Raw genomic sequence first — 25,482 nt, 5'->3', positions numbered from 1 at the left:
ACAGTTTTACCAAAAATGGGCAGTTGTGACAAAAATGGCCACTATTCAACTTCTTGACTATTTATTGAAAAATTTACGCTTTTTGACATTTTTTTTTTTTCAATTGACACAATTTTACAATTTTGTCAAAAATTGACACATCATGACAATTTTGACAAAAAAAAATAGAAATTTTTCGACAATATTGGCAAGAACATATCGTTTGACAATTTTCGACACTTGACAAAAATTGACACTTTTACACTTCTTGACTAGGTATTTTTGCCTAATTTGACGCTTTTTGACAATTTTCCCAAAAATTGGTATCTACCCTACTCTTTGACAATTTTGACCAAGAACGGAAATTTTTTGACAATTTTGGCAAAAACAGAATTTTTTTAAACAATTTGGGCCAGAACACAATTATTAGGCAAAAATGGCCATTTTTGATAATTTTACTAAAAATGGGCAATTTTTGAGAATTTTTTACAGAATGATCACACTTTTTGACTGTTTGACTATTTTCCCGAAAATTGGCGCTTTTTGACATGTTTTCCCAAAAATTGACACTTTGAAAATTTGGACAACAACATAGCTTTGGGAGAAATCTTAGTATAGGACTGTTTGACAATTTTGTATTTATTTTCTTGTTTTTATGCATTTTTTGATCGTACAAATAAGTAAGTAAATACATTCACCTTTGACGTCTAGAGTACCTACATATTTGTTTAATTATGATGACATCATTCACTCTTTCTTTCAATGCCCAGAAGAATTTGGAATTATGAGAGAAAATTTAGAGCTCACAAGAGACCCTAGAATGCCGAAAAAACTGCGTGAGTATAATTTTTGAGTTGGGTTGTGAGTTGAAATAAAAAAATTATTCATACAGGCTATTTTTGTTTTTGTTCGTTTGTTTGTTTTTTTTTTTTAATGTACAGATATAAAAATATTTTACGATTAAACAAGTTGGTAAGTTGTAACACTTACTTGATCATTTTCTGATCACTTTTTTTGCCCTAAATTCTCAAAAGCTCACCAAAAATTAAAAAATGGGGTATTATAGTCATCATCTGCAAGAAAATTTCAAATCATGGATCTGTTTTTTGCTTCATCTGAAATTATTTTTTCGGCGGTTTGATTTCTGTGTTAAGTATTCCATTCGTTTAGGTGGTCAATAAAGTGACTGCGATGCGAAAATATTCCCAAAATTCTAAAGCAGAATATTTGTATTTCAAATACGATCAGAATACTTACTTTAATACATATTATGTATTTCATAGAGAAAAATTCTTGAAAAGAAACGACTTAGCTATTTTTTTTTTTGACATTTTTTTATACTGGGCGTGTATAATTGCCAGGATTTTTACGCCCAGTTTCGAGGGGTTTGAGCTATTGTGATCGATAAAATGCAAAATTTCAAAGCAATATTCACCCTGAACCCTCCCCCTCGCCCTGCCTTGGCTCCCATGTTCCGAGAGCAGGTAATTAAGACTATTTTTCACACATAATTGATGCAAGTTTGGTGATTATCGATTGTTATTGGACGCATCGCTGGCTGATAAAAAAAATTCATATCGCTGAAAATATTGTTACGAATAATTAACCCGCGAATTAACTTCCCAAATTTCAACATGAGCTGAAGGTAAATGCAAACACGATAAGCGGAATTACGAAGAGATATAACTACCTAATCGTATAATGGCGATAAAGACACTTTTTAACCGGTTTTTTATCATTGTTAATTGCTTCGAAGATGTTCAATTTCTTAATGTTTATTTTGACTCGTGCAAAAGGTCACGTGAAATTATCAAAATAGTGGTGAAAATTTTCGATATATATTAGCTGAAAAAATAAGAAAATCACTGATATTTGCATTTTATACGCAGTTAGGTGTGGATTGTTAACTCTCGCGAAATATTCATTACTTATTCCTTTTTTGCTCGCTCGTGATCCGTAAACGTTGACGATGAATTGTTTCAAACCAGTCTTGGTGATTTCTGCGGTGATCTTCATTGCTGTGTCGACCCATGCTACTCAATCTCAAACCGATTCTCAGTGTCGTCAAGATGGCAGCTTTTGTATCGAGTCTTCACCTGGAGGAAAATGTTGCTCGGGACTTAAATGCGACGTCTTTGATCCGACCAGGGAAGTGCAATTGATCAGGGAACAAAAATGTCGTAAACCTTGTAGCCATGTGAACCAAATTTGCTCGGATTCAAATCCAGAAGGTAAATGCTGCGAAGGAATGATATGTGACGTGTGGGATCCATCGAAAACTCAACAGACTGTACGAGAAAAGAAATGTCGTCTTGCTTGTGGAGGAGTTGGTGACATTTGCGATAGTTCTAACTCACAAGGAAAATGCTGTGATGGTTTGGTATGTGACGTGTGGGATCCATCCAAGCCCAAAGATCAACAAACTATCAGAGAACAAAAATGTCGTGCTAAATAAGGGATCTGATGTGGAAAAAATGAGTAATCGTGGTTTGGAATTGGATGATTCGTTGTTTGTATGTTTTTTAAACTGTTTTGTTTTGTATTTTCAATTTTTTTTTTTATGTGATGAATTCAAATAGTTTTTAGTTTTTTTAAATTCATTTATTTTTTAATATAACTGCTTTTAAATTGGGTCAATGTGTGTTGTTGTTTATTTTTCAAACTCTGTGCTATTATGAAGCATTTAAATCATAGGTACGAGTATTTGTGGTGTCGATTTTATGAAGTCAGATGAAAAATATGAAAATCTTACTTGAAGTGTGTCAATTGTAATATAATTAGTACTTTCATTGGTTGTGAGAATTTTTAGAAAATTCGAATTCTACTGCACAATTTTCACTCAATTCCTGGAGAATCGATCGAGTTGAATTTTTTTGTGAGTTCGTTGGTCTGTGTATAAAAAATTTCAAAAATAGGTACTTACTTAAATTTCGAAAAATCTACAATTTTCAGTTTCGTGTTCAATTACATAATCTTTCAATTTTTTTATTAGAATAATCAACTACCTACCTCGCCTCTTGATAATTTGAATTTTTTGGAGGGGGAAGGGAGTAGATTTTCACATACCTAATTTCATTTTTATTTTGAAATGAAAAATAAATTCACCAAACAGGCCATCAGGCTGTTTACTTCGCCTCATGTTCTCTTTCTTATTTGGCACATGTTTTCAAAAAAGACTGGGAAAAAATCGTTATCGATGAATTAAAAATAAAGTAGGTAGGTAAGTTGCTTCGAATTTATACGTATACGCACTAAAGCGAAGAAAAAAAGCGTCAGGTAGGTAGAGGTAGGTACGTTGAAAGCATCAGGTGATTTGTTGATGATCATTCATCACCTTTCAAACGTATATGGAATAAGCTTCTCACGTCCAGCAAGAAAAAGAAATAGAGGAAGAAGTCTATAAGAGTAAAATGAGAACACCTTTTCGGTGCAGACGATAAGAGACCACACCAGAGTAGGTATTTTTTGAACAGCAGCAGCTCACGCTCACGTTATAGGTAACATTTTAGCAACATAAAAGAAAGCGAAGCACAGAGAGAGAAAAATAAAGAAAACCTCGCCGAATAGATTGGCAAAGATGGAATCGAGTTTATAGAAGGCGAAGAGCGAGCGAGGGACTGCAAAATGCTGAGACCCGACCACCGTCCTGACCTTTATTTCGATTGCGGCTCGGTAATTGATGCGATATAAACAAACGGAAAATAGCTCTACTCGCGTTGCCCGCATAAGTAAAAGCATCAATCACCGGTATGTTGACGTAATATGTATGTGTGCTGTGTGCGTATACGATACGCGATACCATATTCGAGTCGAGAGAAACTCCCAAACTCGTCGGCTACGTCTATATGGTTTATATACTCCGTATCGTCAATGTATTGTTGACCTTTGAACGGTCACTGCATGGAAGCTCGCTTCAAAGGCTGTAACCGATCTTTTTTGGCCGTTGTGTGTGTATTTTTTGCTCCTGATGTTCAATATTGTTGTGGACGATATATACTGTTGTGAAGCCTGGGCTAATTAGAATAATTTTAATTCGTTTATCTCTTCTCGACTTCAACGTGGGTATTTTGAATATGACCTCGAGGTTTAGATAGCGTGAACTTCAGATTGTATTAATGAACGATGACGAACGTGCGTGAAATCGAATTTAATTGTTTTTGAAAAAAAGTACCTATCTAGCTATTTAGGTTTTGAAATAAATTTTTTGGAATCCTGGAAAATTATTATGAATTTAATCATTGTATTTTTTTCTGTCAGTGTCTGATCACGAGGGAACTTCTCGGTCATTTAATCATCTGATTTTAACAAATAAATTATGTAGTATAGAGATTCTCTTTGGGACAACTCTTGAAAAAAGTCAGACGGGTTCTTAGACGAGTCATTTTCCAGGACCTTCTAAGGGTTTTGTGCAAGTACATACTTACAAACATTAATTTATAAATCATTGATATCCCCTCCCCCCCCCAACCGAAAACTCATAATCTGCTCAATAGAAAATTGGTAATTTCATGTTGTCGTTTATTGAAAAATTAAAATACAAACTTTTTAAGTCGATTTCACTGAAAATCAATTCTAATTGGATTCAATCACCCAACTCCCAACCAGCCTTCGAACAAGTCTTTCCCAAGTAGAGATGACCTGAGCAGTACTTGATTTTTCTGAAATGTGCCTATTCTGAAAATCGAGAGCTGGCAGGTAATTTTTGTGAAATGTGAGACGTCTTCTGGCTAACATTTTTGATCCAACTTCTTGAAATGAATAAAAAAAGTTCTTTTGAAAAATGGCTCCTGACAATTTTGACATAAGTAAAACTGGAATTTTTTTGGGAAATTTTTCGCGAGAACAGGTCTGTTTCACAATTTAGGCTGAAACGGCCCTTTTTGATAATTTTACCAAAAATTGACTCTGGTATTTCTTTGATAATTTTGACAAAAAACGGAAATTTTGTAACAATTTTGGAAAGAATGGCCCTCTTCATGGACAATTTTGACAAAATATTGACACATTTTGTCAAAAACTGACACATTTTGTCAAAAAATGACACATTTTGTCAAAAAAAATGACACGTTTTGTCAAAAAATGACACGTTTTGTCAGAAAATGACACGTTTTGTCAAAAAATGACACATGTTGTCAAAAAATGACACATTTTGTCAAGAAATGACACATTTTGTCAAAAAAATGACACATTATGTCAAAAAATGACACATTTTGTCAAAAAATGACTCATTTTTACCAAAATTAACACACTTTGACTATAATTGACTTATTTTGACTTACCTCAAATTGACACATTATTTTGCAACTTTGACTAAAATCGGCACATTTTGACAATTTTGACTACAATTGACCAATTTTGACAAATTTGACCAAGTATACATTGCCACATTTTGAAAATGTTTACTAAAATTTCACGTTTTGACAATTTTGACCAACATTGACACGTTTTGACAATTTTGACTAACATTGACACTATTTGACAGTTATGACAAAAATTGACACACTTTGACAATAATTGCCTCATTCAGACTCAAAGTGACACATTTTTACAATTGACTAAAATTGGCACATTTTGACAATTTTGACTACAATTGACCCATTTTGACAAGTTTGACAAGTATACATTGACACATTTTGAAAATTTTGACTAAAATTTCACGTTTTGACAATTTTGACTAACATTGACACCATTTGACAGTTTTGACAAAAATTGACACACTTTGACAATAATTGACTCGTTTAGACTCAAAGTGAAACATTTTTGCAATTGACTGAAATTGACACATTTTGACAATTTTGACTGCAATTGACACATTTTGGTAATTTTGACTAAAAATTGACAAGTTTTGACAATTTTGACTAACACTGACACAGCTTGACAATTTTGACAAAAATGGTCACATTTTGACAAAAATTGCACACTTTTACAATATTTTGATTCATTTTGATGCAAATTAACACATTTTGACTCAAATTGACACATTTTGACTCAAATTGACACATTTTGACTCAAATTGACTCATTTTGACTCAAATTGCAACATTTTGACCAAAATTAGCACATTTTGACCATTTTGACTACAATTGACACATTTTGACAATTCTGACTAACATTGGTTTGACAGTTTTGACCAAAATGACCACAATTTGACAAAAAATTGACATAATTTTACAATAATTGACACATTTTCGCTATTTTGACTAATGTTGACACATTTTGAAAATTTTGACTAAATATGACACATTTTGAAAATTTTGACTACAATTGACATATTTTGACAAATCTGACTAAAGGACACAATTTCACAGTTTTGACAAAAATGGCCACATTTTGACAAAAATTGACACACTTTTACAATAATCAACTCATATTGACTCAAATCGACACATTTTGGCAATTTTGGTCAAAATTGCACATTTTGAAAATTTTGACTAAAATTGGCACGCTTTTGACAGTTTTGACCAAGTTGACATTTTTGACAAAAATGGACACCGTTTGACCAAAAAATGACACAGTTTGACCAAAATTAATAATTGACTCATACTGACTCAAATTGACACTTTTTGCTTTTGGTAGATAATTTTGACTAAAATTGGAACATTTTGACAATTTTGACAATTTTCACTAAAATTGACACGATTCTGACAATTATATCTTTTTGACATTTTTGACAAAAATGAACACACTTTGACCAAAAAATGACACATTTTTACAACTTTGACTAACATTGACACACGTTTGAGAGTTTTGCCTGAAATTGACACATTTTTACAATTTTTACAAAAGTTGACACTTTTTTACAGGAATTGACACTCATATTGACAAAAGTTTACACATTTTGACAAAAACTGACACATTTTGACAATTTTTACCAAAAAATTTGTCACATTTTGAAAATATTGACTACAATGGTCCCGTTTTGACAATGTTTACAAAATGTTAACCTTTTTTGACATCCCTTCCCCCTCCCTCCTAAAATGACACGTTCTGACAACTTTTCAAAAAAATGGCGCTCTCTGACAATTTTGACCAAGAGTGGAATTTTTTTTACGATTTTGAGCCAATGAACAGATTGTTTTTGGACAATCTTGGCAAGAACGAGACTTTTCAAAATTCTGGTGAGTTTTTTCAATGTATTGTCGGGTTTTTTCAAACCACTGATGTTTGTTTGTTTCTTGTTTTTTTTTTCAAAACCATTGGTGATTTTTAAACCACTGGAACTTTTTTCAAATTACTTACTGGCTCTTTTCCAAAACCGCTTTCAAGTTCGTCAAACCTTTGGTGTTTTTTTTTTCAAGAATTTTTAATTTTCTTGGAACCATTGTTCCTTTTTTTTTAAACCACTGCCTGGTAGGTTTTTTCAAAACGAGTGATACTTTTTCAAACCGTTGCTACTTTTTTCAAATCACTGGTACTTTCTTTAAAATACTGATACTTTTTTTAACCACTAGTACTTTATTCAAACCACTGATGGTTTTTTTTTGCAATCGCTTGCATTTTTTTTTTTCAAAACTCGACGTGGTACTTCTATAAACCAATTGTATTTCTTTCAAATATCTAACTAATATTTTTCCAAACTACTGGCACTTTTTTCAAGCCACTGGTACCAACCTATGAAAACCACGTTGAATATTGCAGTCTTCCATTTTATATGCAATATGCAATACGTGATTGATCAATCTCTCATTCGACTTCCGCAAATGTGCTGATTCGTGTATAAATTTAGTGTGATGATATGATTGTTTTCAATAATACAACTAATCCATGATTTTATTTTTCATTGTTTTAGGTGAGTACAAATCTATTATGCTCAAAGATGTATAAGAATACTTATGTGGGTAAGTTTCTTTTTAATCATTTATGAAGAAATTTCGTCTTTGTTAATCGATGACATGAAACAATATTCTTGCAATGAATGAACGGATAAGTGGATTTTTTCAATAACTTTTTTCGAGAATACCCCCATACATTTTTTTTAGATAAGAATTCCAGGTTGAAAACAGATCCAAACTTGTTTTGAAAATTGGAAAAGGTGTTCATTGATCACCTATCGTCAAACTTTGAATAATCATTGCATCCTTCGTGGTTTTAAAACAATATACATATGAACCTGGAGGGTATTCTACAAATCTGCGCGTGTATGTAAAAGTTCAAAGTTCGATTTAAATTTCACACCGTCATGACAAGCAAATTATATGTAAACGAATGAGAGAGCAGTCAATGAAATAGAAGAGAATTGACGAAGTACCTACGTATAGTGAACGCGTAGGAGGACCGAGAGGGGTCGGATAATACACGATTGGGATGATTTTTCCGTATTATTAGTAGGTCGATGGACGGAAACGCGAGACTTTGAAATGAGAACGTTTAGTTAGGTGTAGTATATACCGCCATAGAACCCCCGCAGCTCAGTCGTGATGGGGGGAGGCTCGGGTGGATGAAAAAATCATTAATTCGTATAGCTCGCAGTTATTGCTTTTCGTGTATTGTAAATGAAAGAGCTTGGCGGATAGAAATGGTGTGAATTAGGTGGTGCGAGCGTCGAGCCATCGTCATCGTCATTCATGAAACAAGATAAAAGCTTACTACGCTTCCGATAAGCATTAAGTGCATCCGAATTATACTCGAAAAGCCATAAACGATTTAGCTGATAGCGAGCTGTGAATAATAAAAGGTTAAACGCAATTCTGCTCTTCTCACTTTTAAGTGAACGTCATTAAGCCGAGCCCGAAAATAATTTATAATCCGCAAAGATCCTTCCGTTTTATTCTTGTATAATACTTGAACTTGCTTCGCTCTCTCGCTAGTCGCTATGCATTTCGCCTTTAAAATTTTTATTTCGCGGTTTATTTTAATAACTAAATAGTTTCCGAAGCTTTATAGTAAGTTGGCCTGCTTTTTTTTCCACGATGAACGATGACGATGGCTGTACGAGTCAAAGTGTGGTCGTTGTGTTTGCTCAAGATTTTGTCTTTTTTTTTTTTTTTTTTGCATATTTGGTAACGAGAGAACTGGGGATATAATGTAGGTAGCTATTTCCATATCGATGCGGCGATTTGAAAAATAATCGGCTTACCGGTAGCCATTCTTTTAGTTTAAAAATCGCCTCGCCATCGAACAAAATCCCCTCTATACAGTTAGAGGAGGCGATGACCTATATTGCTCAATTTTTATCTCTCTCTTTCTCTCTCTATGCTTTTACTTTTTTTTTTTTGGTTAAATAATCGCGAAACTGTCGTTTTTATACCGAGCTGATCCGGTTGACGATGGCGATGGCTCGACGGATTTGGTTTTTTAAATCCTTTTATCGCACGAATATTGGAAATCACCCTCCGCCATCGCCATCAGCCATGTGCCAGTTTAGACCAACTCGTCGGTATAATGCTGACGACGCAGCGTGAATCAAATCTCACCAATTTGAAATACATATATTGTATTCTGTAGGTACATTTTTTTTGCGTTCGTTCGTTCGTTTCGGATGGATTTTTTTTACCCCGGAGCCCCTCCTGGCGCAGAATCCATTGATGGTAAATTAAACGAGAAAATTGGTTAGATGCCTTTTCCCTCCGCAGTAGGGTACTGATATGTATAAATCGTGGTATTGTACGCGATTTGCGAGGCATATTTCGCGTAATCCTCGACGGCCTTGCTAAAAATGATGATTTTTTTTTTCCCCCTATATACGTATTCGTACGTGATAGCGACACGTGTATTTCTCCTGTGCCTGTATGATTACGATTTTTTTTGAAAAAAAGTTATAACGCCGGCGGATTTAGACGGATTGTCCGCTTTTATCCTTTCTAATCGGATGTACCGAGCTGGACCTTGTAATGCTGTGGTGCCACGAGTCGTCCACGTTTCGAATTACTCGACAATTTTTATTCGTGGAATGTAATAATTATCACGGAAAGGTTTAATTTAGCGAACAATAGGTACGATGCGAACATCTCTGAAATATTTTTATTTTTACTCAAGAAGTGTAGTGGCAGATCAGAGTAGAGTTATGGTGATGAATTGAAAGGAAATTTGAAAGATGCACGTGGAAGTGTTTTTTTTTTTTTTTTAAATTAATCTCTGCCAAGGGAGGTAACTTTGAATAAAATTATTTTACCTTTCACTGATGGTGCAGTTATTTATTGATAATTTGAAAGGTGAGAAGGGCGAAGAATGGATTTCTAAGCTAATTTTTTTAGGGGGTGGGTAGGGTTTTTTTGAATGTAGTGGTTTTCTCCTTTTTCGCACATTTTATAATCAATTAAGTACACCTTTTACAGCACAAATACTTTTATTCACAAAAAAAATATTAAAAATTACAAAAACATTAAAGTGAGACGCGTTTTGGTCATCGTAGCGACCATTATCAATCACGAATGAGATGGTGGGTAGGGTTGTTAAGTTTTAAAATGAGGGAAAAGATGAAAATGATGAAACAACAAAAAGACGAAAAGACAAAAAGATGAAAAGACGAAACGACGAAACAACAAAAAGACGAAAAGACAAAAAGATGAAACGACGAAACAACAAAAAGACAAAAAGACGAAAAGACAAAAAGATGAAACGACGAACCAACAAAAAGACAAAAAGATGAATAGACTAAAACGTTACCTTAATGCCAAATCTGTGTATGTCCATCCAAAAAAAATCTTCTGTTTATGGGATGCCCTGAATTAAAAAATTTGCATCCGACTGCAGTAAAAGTGCACCACAAAAGATGCACAAAACCGACCGATGTTCAATCAGAACTCAACGAACTGAACGAACCCTCCAAACCTTATCAGTGATGTGTAAAATCGTGAAAAGACAAAAAGACAAAATGATGAAACAACAAAACGACAGAAAGACAAAAAGATGAAAAGATGTACAGACAAAACGACAAAACAACAAAAAGACATAAAGACAAAAAGATGAAAAGATGAAAAGATGTAGGGTAATTCTCAAAAAAAGTTTAAAAATCATGTAACTGGTGGTTTACTTGAATACTATTGACAATTGAAATTTTTTTCAGTGGTATTGTACCAACTCGGGCATCACGTGCATATAGTTTAACGGCCCCCAACCCCCCCTCCACTATGGGTCAAGTCCCCCCAAACCCTGAAAACTCCATCGTCGTGGAATTTTTCAACTTCATCTTCAAAAATGAATTACACTATCACTTTTTTTGAAAAAAAAAAGTGGTACATATTATTATATGATATGAGAGTAAATGACAGAACTGATATAAATTTTTGGAATGATACTTATACCCTGAAACCGAGGTTATAAAGTGATGTAACCAGTTTTTGGTCCATCGCTGTGGCCAATGTTTGTTAATTTTTTCTGGCTCTCCTATTCGATATTTTTAAAGGTGAAATGGGTACACTGTACGGTTTTAGTGATAGTAGTGCTGCGCCCATTTCAAATCCATCAAGCAAATGCAATTAACCAGTCTGAAAATTGTAATCTGTGAAAATTGTACTGATTTCCTTTTTTCGGATCCATCGCCGTGGCTTATCATTCTCACGTTTAAAAGAGACATTTTTTTTTCTTGAAAAAAAGGAAAATATTCAAATAGTAAGTACTTGATGACCACACCTTCGAAAATTGAAAAATTATTGATTCTATTACCGGGAAACCAAATTTTAGTTCTTTTTTTCTTACGTCGTGGATAGTACAGTTTGGTATTTCGTCGTGGCTATCATGATTTTTTTGTCCACGGCGAAGGAAAGTACCTACCTTATCATGTTTGAATACTCCCATTAAAATGAACCTGGTACCTACTTGATGAACTTTTTGTGAGCTAAAGCTACTAATTACTGCTCCAGTTATACCTATACCTACCCAAAAGTAGTGAACTGCCTTTTTTTTCAACATGTGACACCAATTTTTTTAAAGCCCCTTCCCCCGCCCCTATTGAAGTTGACTTGGGCCTGAAGTCATTTTTGGGGTCCTGGGTATGCCTAGATTAAGTCCCTTTTGAAAAAAATTCAAAAAAAGGTTTTCATTTTCGAAAAATTTTAGTACTGAAATTTAAACTTTTTTTGAGAATTACCCTGTACAGACAAGACGATGAAACAACAAAAAGACATAAAGATGAAAAGACAAAAAGATGAAAAGACGAAACGATGAAACAACAAAAAGATGTACAGACAAAAAGATGGAATGAATGAATGAATGAATGAATGAATAAAAAAATTAAATTAGATGAAATAAAATTCACTTCAGTACAGCATTCAGTTCAGTTCAGTATTCAGTTCAGTATTCTCTCCAGTTCAGTATTCATTTCAGGTTCCAATGAAAGATGTTTGAAAGTTCAAATACAATTTTTACGTTTCTAGGGAGATAATCTACTACATTATCTCCCGCTCGCTAATCGCTCGGCGGACAAATTAGCGATTCTCTCCCTAAAAAACGTAAAATATTTTATGGAACTGGGGAGATAATGTGATTTTCAACCATTTTGAGTTACTTCCCTCGCTTCGCTCGGGAAATAAACCTCAAAATTCGTTGAAGATCACATTATCTCCCTAGTTGCATAATATACTATTAAACAGTTTTTGAAAAATTATGTTTTCCCATTGTGTCTATGCTTGCAAATTTTGAAAAAGTCAATCCATTTCAGTACAATTTTTAATGCTTCAATGAATGGATCAATGGATGAATGGAAGAATGGAAGAATGGACGAAATAATAAATGAAAGAATGAATGGAAGAATGAATAAAAGAATGAATGAAAGAGTGGATGGAAGAATGAATGGAAGGAGTAGATACATTTTTCAACCTTTGAAAGTTTTTAAAAGTTGAGAGCAGCTTATGCTCTTGATGCAGCAATTCAGACAAAGAAAAACTACAAACTTTCAAAAATATGTTATTCAATTTCCACAAAAAATTGAAAATGAATCTCCATAGGTTGATTTACGGGGTGTAAATTTTGCAACTTCAACTGGTGGGAGATGAAGTTTTCCAATTTGGATTAAATTTTTTCAAATATAATTTGTCTAGTTCACCAACCAGGATTGGATCTGCAATTCATCAAAAAATTACTATTTTTCCCACTCAAGGCTGGTTTTCCCAACGTGTTACTCAAATTTTCAGCATTGAAGATGAAGACAGTCCCCTTGCCTCCCACTCACCTCAACCTCCCTGACAGTTTTTGAAGGAAAAAAAACACAGTTATTGTCATTTTTGACGGTTTTATCAACGCAGAACCTCAAAAAAGAAGAAAATGACATATCATGTTCCAATATTTTCTTACATCTTTTCTCAGGCACCCATTCAATTTTGAGAATAATTGTTCATTATTTTTTAGTGATTGCGTTTAATTTTTGACCAGAAGGATGACTTTAATGACCTGGTAGACACCTTGAATTGAAATTGACTCATTCTCATCAATTTTACTTCACATTTGAAGGAAAAGTGGGTGTTGAAGTACCTATACCTACAAGTAGTATTTTACACACTTGATACGTCCTGTCATATGTACATACTTGAGTAGACTTTTTCATAACGAGTTTTCATGTTTTTTGATATTAAGCAAAAATCAAGATATTATATACTCAAATTATCAGTTATTTTCAACTTCGAATTTTTAAGTAGGTAACTTTCGTAAAGTTTGCTTAATTGTGCTACTTTAGTATTTCCCCACTTAATGGAAATCTCATTAATTGTGTTTAAGACAGTGGCCATGCGCAAATGGGCTTAGGGCCCTCATAACCTGTTTTAAAATATTGAAAAAACAAAATTTCCAGTAACATAGTATATTATAGAGTAAAATTTAACAACAATTTACAAAGAACATGAAAGAGTTGAATAGCTGATAGCCACCACTCTAATCTTAAATACATATTACATATCACTCATCATCATCATCATCATCATCAACTACACCACCATCATCATCATCATCATCATCATCAGCTACACCACCATTGTCATCGTCATCGTCATCAGTGCCATTATCATCATCAGCTACACCACCATTGTCATCATCATCATTCTGTCGTTGTGCCTCTAATGTAGAAAAATTTGCTGTGATTTTCAATCTTGTGTGGCAAACAACACAGTTTAAAAAGAAAGTGATGTAAAAATGGTTGCATACTTAGCTTTGTAATCATATTTTCCTAGATGTACAGTTAGTCTCGCTGATTAGAATTACGCATAGAGTAATTTGGCTATCTCATGGAATGAAATGTGGTGGGATGGGACAGAATGTTTGTAGGTACCTTTTTACATGCAAATTTTATTGCTTATTAGAATAGAAAAGAGCATTTCATTCAGTTTATGGAATTTACTAAACTTCAAAAGTAGGAGAATATCACGAATTTCAGCGAAATTTAACAAAAATTGGATGAAAAAGTGTGGAAACGTGTTAAAATGATATCAAAGCATGAAATTAAGATTTAAAATTAATTATTGAACAAAAAAAATGATCGAACCATATTAAAAGACTAAGCGCCATGAAAATCAACTTGAACAAACATCAATAAGTGACAAAATTTCAATAAAATCTGAAATTTTGCATTTTTTTCTAGGGTTTTTTCTAAAATGGGGAAACCCTATTAAAATTGCTCAGGATCATTGTCTTTTAAGGTTGTCAACACTTTGATACTAGTGCTATCTGGAGTACCAATGCCAAGTTTGAGACTGATTCGTCTTTTTATGGCATGTTTTTTTGTAAATTTTGACCAAATTTTAACGAGTCTCGTCCATCTAGAGTTTTTTTTCTGCATTTGTTAATAAAAAATGAAAACTTCTGGAATTATTCAGAATGGAGAACGTAGAGAGAAGGTATACTCAAATCAATCAGAACATGTCCACTTTTCTCATTTTTTTGCATTTTTGGCTGGAACAAAACGACAGGACAAGAAACACAACTATACAACTTTGATAGAACAGAACAATAAAATGGGATAACAAAAGTGTTTGGTTCAAAGAACAAAATCGAAACAAAATTGAATGTTATGTTTCATGACTGAATGTTTATGTTGTGTGTCAAACAGCCCTGCAAAAAACTCCATGTCCGTTTTCAAATTTGGAATATTTGAATTTTAAATTTTGGAAAAAATCTTATCAACGATTTCGGATTTGGATTTATTTTAGTGCAGTGTAAAACAGAACTGAGAAATAGCCAGCTACACATTCAAAATTTAATGCTTTTAAGTACATAGGTAAGCAGTTTTTTCTTCAATTGTAAACACAAATATAAATCCTGTGATGGAAGAATATCTTCTCTTTGTAAAAGCTTGAAGAAGTTGAATGAATGTCTTTGATCCTCAACGAAGAGAGGATCTTTTTCCATTACTGGATTTAACTGTAGATATTTTAAATTGAAGAAAAAACTATAGGTTCAAAATAATATAAAAGCAATAAATTTTAAAAACGTCTTTTACGCAACCATTCTAACATCAATCTCTCTTTAAATTGCATTCTCATTAATTAATTTGTACTTATTACCATTAAAATCCCAAGAGTTGAATACATCTGAAAAAAAATAGCAAAAAACTGTAATTTTGATAACAATTGTAATGTATATAGGTACCTGTTCAACTTCAAAGTGTGCACTGGAAGTTTTCAATTCCTGAAGCTGATAAAACCAAATTTTCCCCAGTTCCATAAATACATATTTCAAGACTGAGTATTTTATTGGTGGGAAGCTTTAGGAACAGTGCTAGAAATAATTATGAAATTATCCAATCTCTTACGTGTAGCTGCAATAAAAGGATTTTCTGATGTTAGATGAAGTTTTAAAAATACTTACAAATAATATAGATGAATTTTAAAATATTTTTAAATTATCAGATCAAAGCAATTGGCTAATGGGAAATCATTCTTTAAAAGGGAAGATAGTGTTTAATTTATAGGAAATTTCAAGTCAACATTTAAAATTATCTAAGTATGTATGTATGTAGATACAATATATGTATGAAAAAATTAGATTCAAGTTGAACTAGGTTTTTAAAAAATTAGTAGGTACTTAGTAGGTAGGTACATATTAAAATTGTATCAGAATAACGTATTTCTTACCTGGATCGAAATTTTGATCACCTTCATTATCCGCTGCAAACATTGAAAGTGTTCATTTAGCTGGATTCAATTATGATGGACTTACAATACTGCGTAAACTTACTAAGATATCTACTTTGAATCAGCGAATAAATTTTCTAAATATATATCAGGTATGGATAAAACATACCTTACTTATCTACTTATTTGCATAAATTTAGATGCAAGATATGCAGAAATATCAAGTAGGTACCCAAAAGAATGTTTTTTTTTTGTTAAAAGTATAAGTTGGTCCTACATATGTGACCCCACCTGACAAAATCGACCATTTTGACAACATTTCAAAAAGTGTTTTTTTTTTCAAAAATCTGATCTTTCAACCCTTAAGATTCATTTTAAACATCATTATTTTGGACACTTTTTTTTTGTCGAAATGATCAATTTTGTCAGGTGGGGTCACATATGTATAATTGGTGGAATGTTATCACCTCAGTCCAATAAGCAATCAAGCGCTGTCATTATCAGCATTCACTGTGATCAACAGAAAAATTCAGCAGAAAACAGTTTTTGAGAGTAAGGTAGGGTACCTTTTTACTTGATATTTCTGCACACCCTGTATTTTGTTTAAAATCTATTCCTTACAATGATTTTTCAGAATCAAAATTTCTGTTTTAGTATTTAAAATTTCAGTAGATACATTGAACATTTGAAAATTTGTTTAGAAGAGGAAAACAAATTTGTTATGGCATTGATAAAAGTATTCATTTTTCCTTAGTTTGGAGTTGTTTATGATTGATGTGAAAGTTGATTACCCACAATTACATCAACGTCAACCACGACCAAATTTTTAAAGATTTCCCAAATTTAGAGAATGATATTGATATTGTGGATGAAGGTATGTATGTACCAGAGCTCAAACCGGGACAGAGTAGTATCTGGGTATACTCGTTACTGTATTCAGGTGAAGCAAATACCAAGTATACCTGGTTAGTGGTTACTGGTTTGAAGAAGATTGACAAACCCGGGACTGGTAGTATCCTGTCCAGGGTTGGCCTTTGACGAAACAGAACACTATGTATTCACCTTCTCATCAGCTATTGTGTGTGTTGTCAAAGGTGTTTGTGTTACTTGCATGATAAGAAATGAATGAATGCATTGTACCACCCGCACCCATTCGTATGCATGACATAATACACTACCTGAGATACTCAGTTGGTAGATGAAAATCAAACCGAATACAAGTATGGTATTGTACTTGGTTAAAGTGGATACCTGGTAGTGCTCGGTCCCAGTTTCACCTGACCCGGGACCGGGTATATTTGGTATTTGGACCGGTTCGAGCTCTGATATGTACATATTTGTCTATGTCAAATTTCACATCCACATTAACATCGACATGTTGTCGACATGAAAATTTCGCACCTTGGGAGTAATAAGGTCACATCTCAAAAAAGTGAAATTTTACAGGAGAGTGATTTTCTTTTTTTCAAAAACTTGATTCATTATTTTTATCAACTTATAATTAATTGTGAGGAATGAATAGCACCTCATTTTAAAGATCTGGTATCCTACCTTCATTTAGCATAAGAACACTTTGAAAAATAAAATCTTAAAGAGGAAATATTTCAATGTTTGGAAAACATTTTGAGTTAGAACCTTTCATTAAAGTTGATGTGGAGGCGAAAGGAAGCGTCCAAAAAAAATTTCATGTTAACAAAGTTGTAGAGAATTGAATTTCCAATCGACATAATGTCGTTAGTTTTTTTCTAGAGTGCTTAGTTTTTGAGTTTTTCTCAAAAAACTAAAATTTCATGATATGTGCAAATTCATTTTTCTGAAAAGTGATCAATTTTTAAAAAAATTTCCATTTGGTACAAACCAATAAAAAATGCACTCCTTGTGACTATTTCTAACTGACAAACATTCAAAACAATCAAAACTATTTGTTAACACTTTGTATGTACGAAATTTGCTCAAAAAAGGTGAAGTTTTTTGAGATGTACCCTTATAACTCCAAACAACTTGCAATGTTGTTGCGATTTTGAGTTAGGCCATTTGCGTTTTTTACAAGATCTAGATAATGTACCCAACTCAAAGTGTAATTTTTGGTTGAGAAGGGTTATACAAACCCCAAAAATGCAAAAACATCAAAATCAATTTTTTTTGAGATGTGACCTTATTACTCCCGAGGTGCGATTTGTTAGTTCCATACTCTTAGACAAAGTATTGTACATTTTTCTATATAAATAATTAAATGTCCAACTTGTTAATTGCTAAAGCCCGGAATGATGGCGTTAGCTGTTACAGCAACATCGCCAAAAACTGTTAACGATACTGTTATTAAGAGGTTTTTCTTATCAGTGTGTCATTAATTGAAACTGTATGTATCAGTATTGCTTTTGGATACTGACTCACACCCACTCACACACCATGCTGTGCTCATAGCGTGCACAACCATTCATGCATTCATACAACAGATAAGGATAATCATTTTATAAAAACTGATTGTATCAACTAACAGGTTTGGGTTTCATTTGGCAATACCGATTACTAACAGTTAACAGTTTAAACGGATGTTGAAACTGTTACAATGACATCACCAACGCCATTGTGTTGGGCTTCAGTCTGTACCTCTCAAAAGTGGCCTTGTGTAAACAAGTAGATGTAATTTGAATTTTTGATAGAAAGTGCCAGGGCTTCAAACCTGTACCCATACCCAAATACCCAAACCAGAATCCATAAATTTCTGTACCTGAACCCATATCCAGAAAAATCAAACAAGGAATACCCATACCCAATAAAATTTGTTTGAGCCAAAATACCTGATACATAAGGTACTAGATTCGGGTTTTTCATCGATATTATGTCCAAAGTAGCAAAAAATGATGAAAATTCAAAAATGTTGGAATACCTGCACTGCACCTGTGCCTGTGCCCATACTTACTAGTGCCCAAAGCCATATCCTTACCCTTACCCATAGGCTATGCAAATAAAATTTGGAATACCATACCCAATACCTGTGCCTGATCCTCTTAAGAGAAATTCTGTACCCATACCCATACCCGATACCCATACAAACCCCTGGAAAGTTCTCAAACATGCTTGGTGGGTCAAGAGAATACTGTGGGATTCCAATGCCTACATCATGTTTGAAATTCAATTGAACCTCTCCAATCATACAATGCTAATTTGCAGGATTGAATTCTTTCTGATTGAGGATAAGTATTATTTATAAAACAGGATAGGTACCTGTATGTACCGTACCTATATAGGTATCTAATTGATCCATTGTTATTTTCAAGAGATTCAATACTGTCCTAGATTTAAGAAATATAGTGTTTTGCTAGAGCTCTCTAGTCACTTTTATCACAGAATGACAGAACCCATCCATCTGACTCTATTAACTAGGAATATCTACTCTTTGAATCTTCTACAAATGAATTCAGTTACTTACAAATTTCAGATTCTTCTTCATATTCCACTGTAAAATGTTCAAAACAACACATGTGAGTAATTCTAATGGTTGTCTATGGTAATGTAGGTATTCAGTCAATGTACAATTAAAGAGAAATAATTTATTGTGTGGTATTCAAGATCTTCACTGATCAAGTCAAGTAAAAACATTGGAGCCGCAACAAGGGGGGCACTCCCAAACTCAAAATCGCCCCCTCTTAACAAAATTCTTATTTCTGTAAAAGAGATTTTTTTTAAAACACCAACGTCATCTTTACATGCTTAAAAAAATGAAAATCTCATGGTCTGGTTTTTTAGGAGAATGCAAATTAGTGCAATATTTGAGTGACATCTAAGTACAAATGACTTCTGCATGGAAGACACCAGCAGTGATGAAATTTTTAATGAATTTGCCAAAAGTGCCCACCATCAACTTTCACTGTAGCTTCAAGTATTCCTTGTTTTTTATTTTTAAACCTTTTTGTTACATAGGTTTTAGTTTTTAACAGGGCTTACCCTAAACCCTAACGCGCAGCTCCAGATATTTTGTGCAGCTCAAAAAAAAAAGTTGTGCAGTAGGAAATTGTTTTGTGCGATTCCTTTTTTTTCAAGTTTGAACTTTTTTAAAAATCATCATTACAATTTCAAAATTTTGAAGCAAAATGATAAACTTTTTAGAAGTAACTCGTCATTGCACGGCTACAAAAATTCCTTAGGGTGAGCGCTGGTTTTGAAAATTGTTCTTTTTTCAAGTTTTTATTTGCACCAAAATTGAATATGTAGGTATATTTTTTTTAAATTTTGAAACACTGTTTATACTTAATGCAAATGATAATGAACGAATAAAATTAGGCACTTGGGTACCCAACTCAAATCATATGTTGCGTAAAAAATATATATTAAGTATATATGCTCTTGGTAACCTGCCTTTATGGCTTATGCCCCTCCCCCTTCCCTGGAAATTTGACCTCAGCGGCGCCTATGAGTAAAAATGGCAATGCGATTTTATTGAAGTTGTTTTCCAGTTAAAATTCAATAAGCAAGTTTAAATTTCTTACCTTCTTCGTTGTCAGAAACTTGATCATCTTCGGATTCACCATAAACATGAAAAAATAAAATCTTATTTTGTTTCTATACCTTCAATAAGCAAGTTTAAATTTCTTACCTTCTTCGTTGTCAGAAACTTGATCATCTTCGGATTCACCATAAACATGAAAAAATAAAATCTTATTTTGTTTCTATACCTTCAATAAGCAAGTTTAAATTTCTTACCTTCTTCGTTGTCAGAAACTTCACCATCTTCGAATTCACCATAAACATGAAAAAATAAAATCTTATTTTATTTCTATACCTACTTTTTTGAATTTTGGAAACGTTTTATTCGACTATTTTATGTGAGGTACTTAGATGGTAGGTAATATTACTATCAACTGATAAATTATCTTAATACGAGCACAAATTTTAAGGATTGAGAAAGATTACTGCTTACCGTTAGGGTAAGGTTGACCTCTTATAAATGTAATGGAACATAAACCTGTGGAAAAATTTCTATTGAATAAAATATAACATTATTATGCAGTAACCTTATAACTTATCTATTTTTTTGTCTAATTCACTCGCATTTATATACCTATAATCGATAGGTACTATATACCTATCTACAGTCAATTATGCACTTACCTAAAATGAGAAACAAAACTTCCAGCATTTTTTTATCCATCATTTTCTCGAATGTTCGTCTTGAACGTGCAAATGGTTTGATTTTCAGGAGGTAAAACGGCGAAGCTCTGGCAGCTGAATGAAAAATCTGCGGCCAAACACTGCTAATAATATCTGTGCAAAATAGTATTGCAGATGATACATCTGTACTATTCTATACGTGCATATCGCGATTTTTGGAAAGAGCATGGTCTAAAACACCCATAACCAAATTTTCAACTGCCCAACGTCCAACTTCATATCTCGATATTTGGCGAACGAACGTTTGAAAAAGAAAAAATTGACTGTTTCTGGCGATTTATGTTTTTTTTTTCCAATCACTATCAGTAAAAACGATAATAATAAGTCCTATAACTGAAGATATTAATTCCCCAAATGCAAATTTCACCATTTCCAGTCATTCTGGAGCTTCCAGAGAAAATTTTCAATTTCTCCAGAATTTGGAATAATTCCAGAAGGCGTGAATATGAAGTTGGGCAGCTAAAAATCGAGATGTGTGTTATGCTCGACTTGTTCAACGAGTTACTATCCACATTTGAGTCGATTTTGGTGGTGACGCCTCAAGAGTGGTTTTTTGACCAAATTTTTACATAAGGAATAGATAAGTACTTACGTTTAACAGCAAGTTATAACGCTGAAATTAACAAATTAACACGATTAAGAAATTAATAATTGATAGTTGGGCATTTCAGTAGGGAAAAAAGTGAAGGTAATCTTGCAATATGTATTAGCAAAAACGTCAATTTTAGTGCAGTTGAGTATCTACTTACCTACGATCAATAAAATGAAGAAATAGGCTTAGGATTTTCAGATCGTTGATAGAGAAAAAAATATAATAGGTATATGCTATGTATTAGTACCTATATTTCGATTTGAATAGGTAATGCTTCTGATTCGTATGGTTGTTGCACGTACATACGTAATAATCAAATCGTTGATTATTACAACTAAACGTCGGAACAGTTCCTTTTGTTCTCTGTAGGTTTGTATACCTACTTATATAGTGATTTTGCGATATCAGTTTGGCGTCGAAATCGTTCTAGAAAAATAAACTGAAAAACAAGGTTATAGGCAAATCGTAGTTTACCCGTGTCATTCGGTGAATTATGTGTCAAATTGGATTAAATATTTCACGATCATGAAGTGACGACGAGTCAATAAAACGTGGTAGCAGAACCCTATGAATACATTTTTGCTCAAGGAACACTATTCATCACCAGAAAAACATAGGTTCGACATTTTTCTGTGTATGCGCATATACCTATACAATACATGGGTACATCATTTACATACCTACCTACCTACCTGCCTGCCTACGCCAACCGCAAGTTTCGCCGTTCATAAATTTAAACATACATAAACCTAAATCAACGCACCGTAGTTCCCCTAAAACAATACGAATCGTGCGTCAGTACCCACTGTACTTACCATACTCGTATGTCATGAAAACGAAAATCAAAAACGCGTATAATTTACAAGATCTTACCGTAATTCCTGTGATTGAAGTTATTCCCACTGATCGTTGAAATTCCACTCCATTGATAGGTACAAGATTGTAAACGCATTCGCAATCATTGACTCCATCGGGGATTGGCACATTGCACTGTCGCTCAGACGCTATACACAAAAACTAAATTTAATCAAATTTTTATGTTGGCTCAATTAATCCACATCAAATCTGCGGATTTTTGCATGAGGCATCTTCCAGTTTTTTTTTTCAAAATCAGTTCATATTTTGAGGTCATCAAACCATGACGAATGACGCAACCGGACATTTTTTCAATTTTTTTTGACGGAAGTGTGAGGCTTCCTTGTTCTCTAAAATGGCCGAAAATGGAGAATTTCAGTTGCAAATTGTTCCGGTTGTACATGGTATTGAATTTTGAACTTTCTTTCAAATTGTAGTACTTTGAGAGGTTTGAAATTTCAAGACGCCCGTACGAAAAAAAAAAAACAGTCATCACCACTGGTAAAAAGTACCAGTGGTATTTTCGACACCACTACCACTACCACTACACTAATAACCAGTGGTAGTGGTAGTTGTAGTTGCTGCAGGATGCACATATTTTGAACTGAAAATCAATTAAAACATATATTTTACGGCAGTACAATCATTGTTTCTTATAGTAGACCCTTCTAGGTCAAAGAATTCAACCCCCAAAAATTTTGAAAACCAAAAAAAATTTCCACCTGGGGTGGGACTCGAACCTGGGACCTCTCGCGTCGTAGTCATCTATCTAACCTACTGGGCTACTGGGGAAGTTGAAAGATTAGGTGTTTTAAGGATTTATATGCACTTTTCAGCACTTTTCAGCACTCTGGACTTAGAAAATTCCAAGTATGATGATTTTACAAAATACAAACTACGGATATATTATAATCAAGTTTTTAGTATGTTCGTACTTCTAGATGAAATTTTAATGGATATTGCACCATCTATACCTAAAAAACAAAGGAGCTTTCCTTATTTTTGATTTTTTGTAATTGGCCCAAATTGAAATAATTCATAATTTTCAAAGAATAAAGTGAATGATTGCTTTTGGGGTGCTGAGTATTGAAATTGTGTCCAAGAATAAAAGGTTTTAATGTTCCAAAAAAGGAAAATAATTTCCCTATTCAAAATTTAAAGTTATTTAAATTAAATATGGCTAACCAGGTATTGCAAAAACGCCAAAATGAGTGTTTGAGTTATTATTTCTATGCAAAATAATTGCTGTTTCCACTTTCCATAAAAATAGTCACACGTACTTCATCCTGTTAATAATTATTTGATTTTTTAATTTTGACCTGTAAAATTTTTAGTTGTGATTAGTGGTTACCATTAGTCTGACCAGTCATCACTACTGATCAGCATCCTTCTGATGAGTAGTAACCAGTTGTAACTACTAATCACAACTCATCCTGTTAGTGGTGAATAGTCATCACTACTGGTTTCTTGTAGTTACCACTAATCACCACTCAATGATGAGTAGTTACCACTGGTTACTACCAGTTACTAGTGGTACTTAGTAGTGATGACTAGTTTTTTTTCATAGGGGCGAATTTTCAAAAAACATTTCAAAGTTTTTGCACTTTTACTTTTCATAAAAATTCTCGTTGCTCTTGAAAATAGAATTTTACAAAATTGAAATACAAAAATTTTCTCAATTCTCAAAAATTACATATTTGGTAGATTTCTATCTAATTGCAGCTGCTCCTTTTGAAAAAAAAAGATTCAAAAACTTCGAAAATATGTATCTACTTACTACCAAGATGTGGATTTTTATTACCTAGATACCTAATTCGAGGTTGTTGAGTTTGAATATATTTTTGAAATCGAGATGGATGATGAGGAAGGAGACACATAAAGATAAAAAATTTGAAAAATGAGTAGGTATGTAGATGCTCAATGCAAAGACAAAATACTGGTTTGCAAACTGTTTTGTAACAATGAATCAGATTATGTATTTTTAATGCTATAGATATCTTACAAGTTAGCGCATAATTGAAAAGCTAAACAACAACAACATTAATTAATCTATCTTGTAATGATCAATTATTATTAGGAAATAGAAATAAATCATAGGTAGGTAGTACATATATACATAGTAGGGTGGTTCAAAGAACAATATAAAAAATTTTATGTTTTAATTTTTTGAGCTTACCCCCTAGAAGTGTTCCATTTGGTCAGAAAACACTTGACACAAAATTTCAGGTCAAAAAAATAATATATAGAGGTCGCGCATGAGAGTTAAATGTTGAGAAGGTATAAGTGCGTCGAGCAAAAACTTCCCAGGGTTGCGCGCTGGGGAACGCAGCGTTACGTCCCTTCATTGGATCGAAGCAGATTACAACAAGTTATCCCCTCTACAATGCATGGTAAGTAAGTCTAGTCCTTGGTGGTCTTTTTAAGATGTTATTAATGATGAGTCAACAACAATTTTTCAATTCAGAAGATCACTGAAGGTGAAAATACATGTGAAAGATTTGAATAGTAAAGAAAAAAGTACAAGTATGAATTTGAGGTTGTATTATTATTCTATTCTACTTGGAAACCAAAGGGAAAAAATTTATGGGATAAATTTACGTTGAAATATGAATATTTTATAAGATTCAGCACTTCAAGTTGATGTTTTATCAACTATTATCAATTTAAGAGCTATTACTTAGTAAAAATGGAATTTTTTGATTTCTAAATTGCATAATTTGGGTTCAAATGAATCCTACAGCTGAAAAATCATAACCAATACTTTGGAACAGTTGTTTTAAAAACCCCAAAAAATTGGTATCACTTAATAAGTTGTAGTGGGGATGCTACTCTCAGTACAGTTGCGTAGAATCAACCCCATCAAGCTTCATTGCGTTTTCTGCAGCAC

General features: G+C 33.2%; 2 protein-coding genes across 4 annotated transcripts in view; one reads left to right on the top strand and one right to left on the bottom strand.

The window, feature by feature from the left end:
* The window catches only part of Gycalpha99B (guanylate cyclase 1 soluble subunit alpha 2), a 671,156-nt gene that overhangs the window by 392,919 nt on the left and 252,755 nt on the right, over positions 1–25,482 (top strand). The gene's annotated exons all lie outside the window — the stretch shown is intronic.
* LOC135849074 (ran GTPase-activating protein 1-like) lies at positions 15,904–22,082 on the bottom strand. 2 transcript variants are annotated; one of them, XM_065369232.1, is made up of 9 exons: positions 21,898–22,082; positions 21,741–21,761; positions 21,089–21,241; positions 20,898–20,942; positions 20,681–20,707; positions 20,574–20,600; positions 20,467–20,493; positions 19,410–19,436; positions 15,904–16,009 (listed from the first exon to the last, which is right to left on the bottom strand). In XM_065369232.1, the coding sequence occupies exons 3-9, from the start codon at positions 21,129–21,131 to the stop codon at positions 15,945–15,947; spliced, it is 261 nt and encodes an 86-aa protein (XP_065225304.1). In that variant the 5' UTR covers positions 21,132–21,241; positions 21,741–21,761; positions 21,898–22,082; the 3' UTR covers positions 15,904–15,944. The 2 variants fall into 2 exon arrangements, with proteins under 2 accessions (XP_065225304.1, XP_065225302.1); XM_065369230.1 differs by having other exon boundaries at positions 21,089–21,215.

This window comes from Planococcus citri, chromosome 5 (genome assembly GCF_950023065.1).
Source record: "Planococcus citri chromosome 5, ihPlaCitr1.1, whole genome shotgun sequence".
In the NCBI taxonomy this organism is placed as follows: Eukaryota; Metazoa; Arthropoda; class Insecta; order Hemiptera; family Pseudococcidae; genus Planococcus; species Planococcus citri.
The sequence above is the reverse complement of the archived record's forward strand: the minus strand, read 5'-3'. Positions and strand labels throughout refer to the sequence as shown.

What these genes read in the sequence shown, in the direction of transcription:
- LOC135849074 (XM_065369232.1), bottom strand. Translation starts at nt 21,131, where the DNA reads ATGATGGATAAAAAAATGCTGGAAGTTTTGTTTCTCATTTTAG. An exon ending in AGTTTTGTTTCTCATTTTAG is followed by an intron (nt 20,943 to 21,088) that starts GTAAGTGCATAA and finishes ATTTTTCCACAG; the next exon opens with GTTTATGTTCCATTACATTT. An exon ending in AGTTTCTGACAACGAAGAAG is followed by an intron (nt 19,437 to 20,466) that starts GTAAGAAATTTA and finishes AACATTTTACAG; the next exon opens with TGGAATATGAAGAAGAATCT.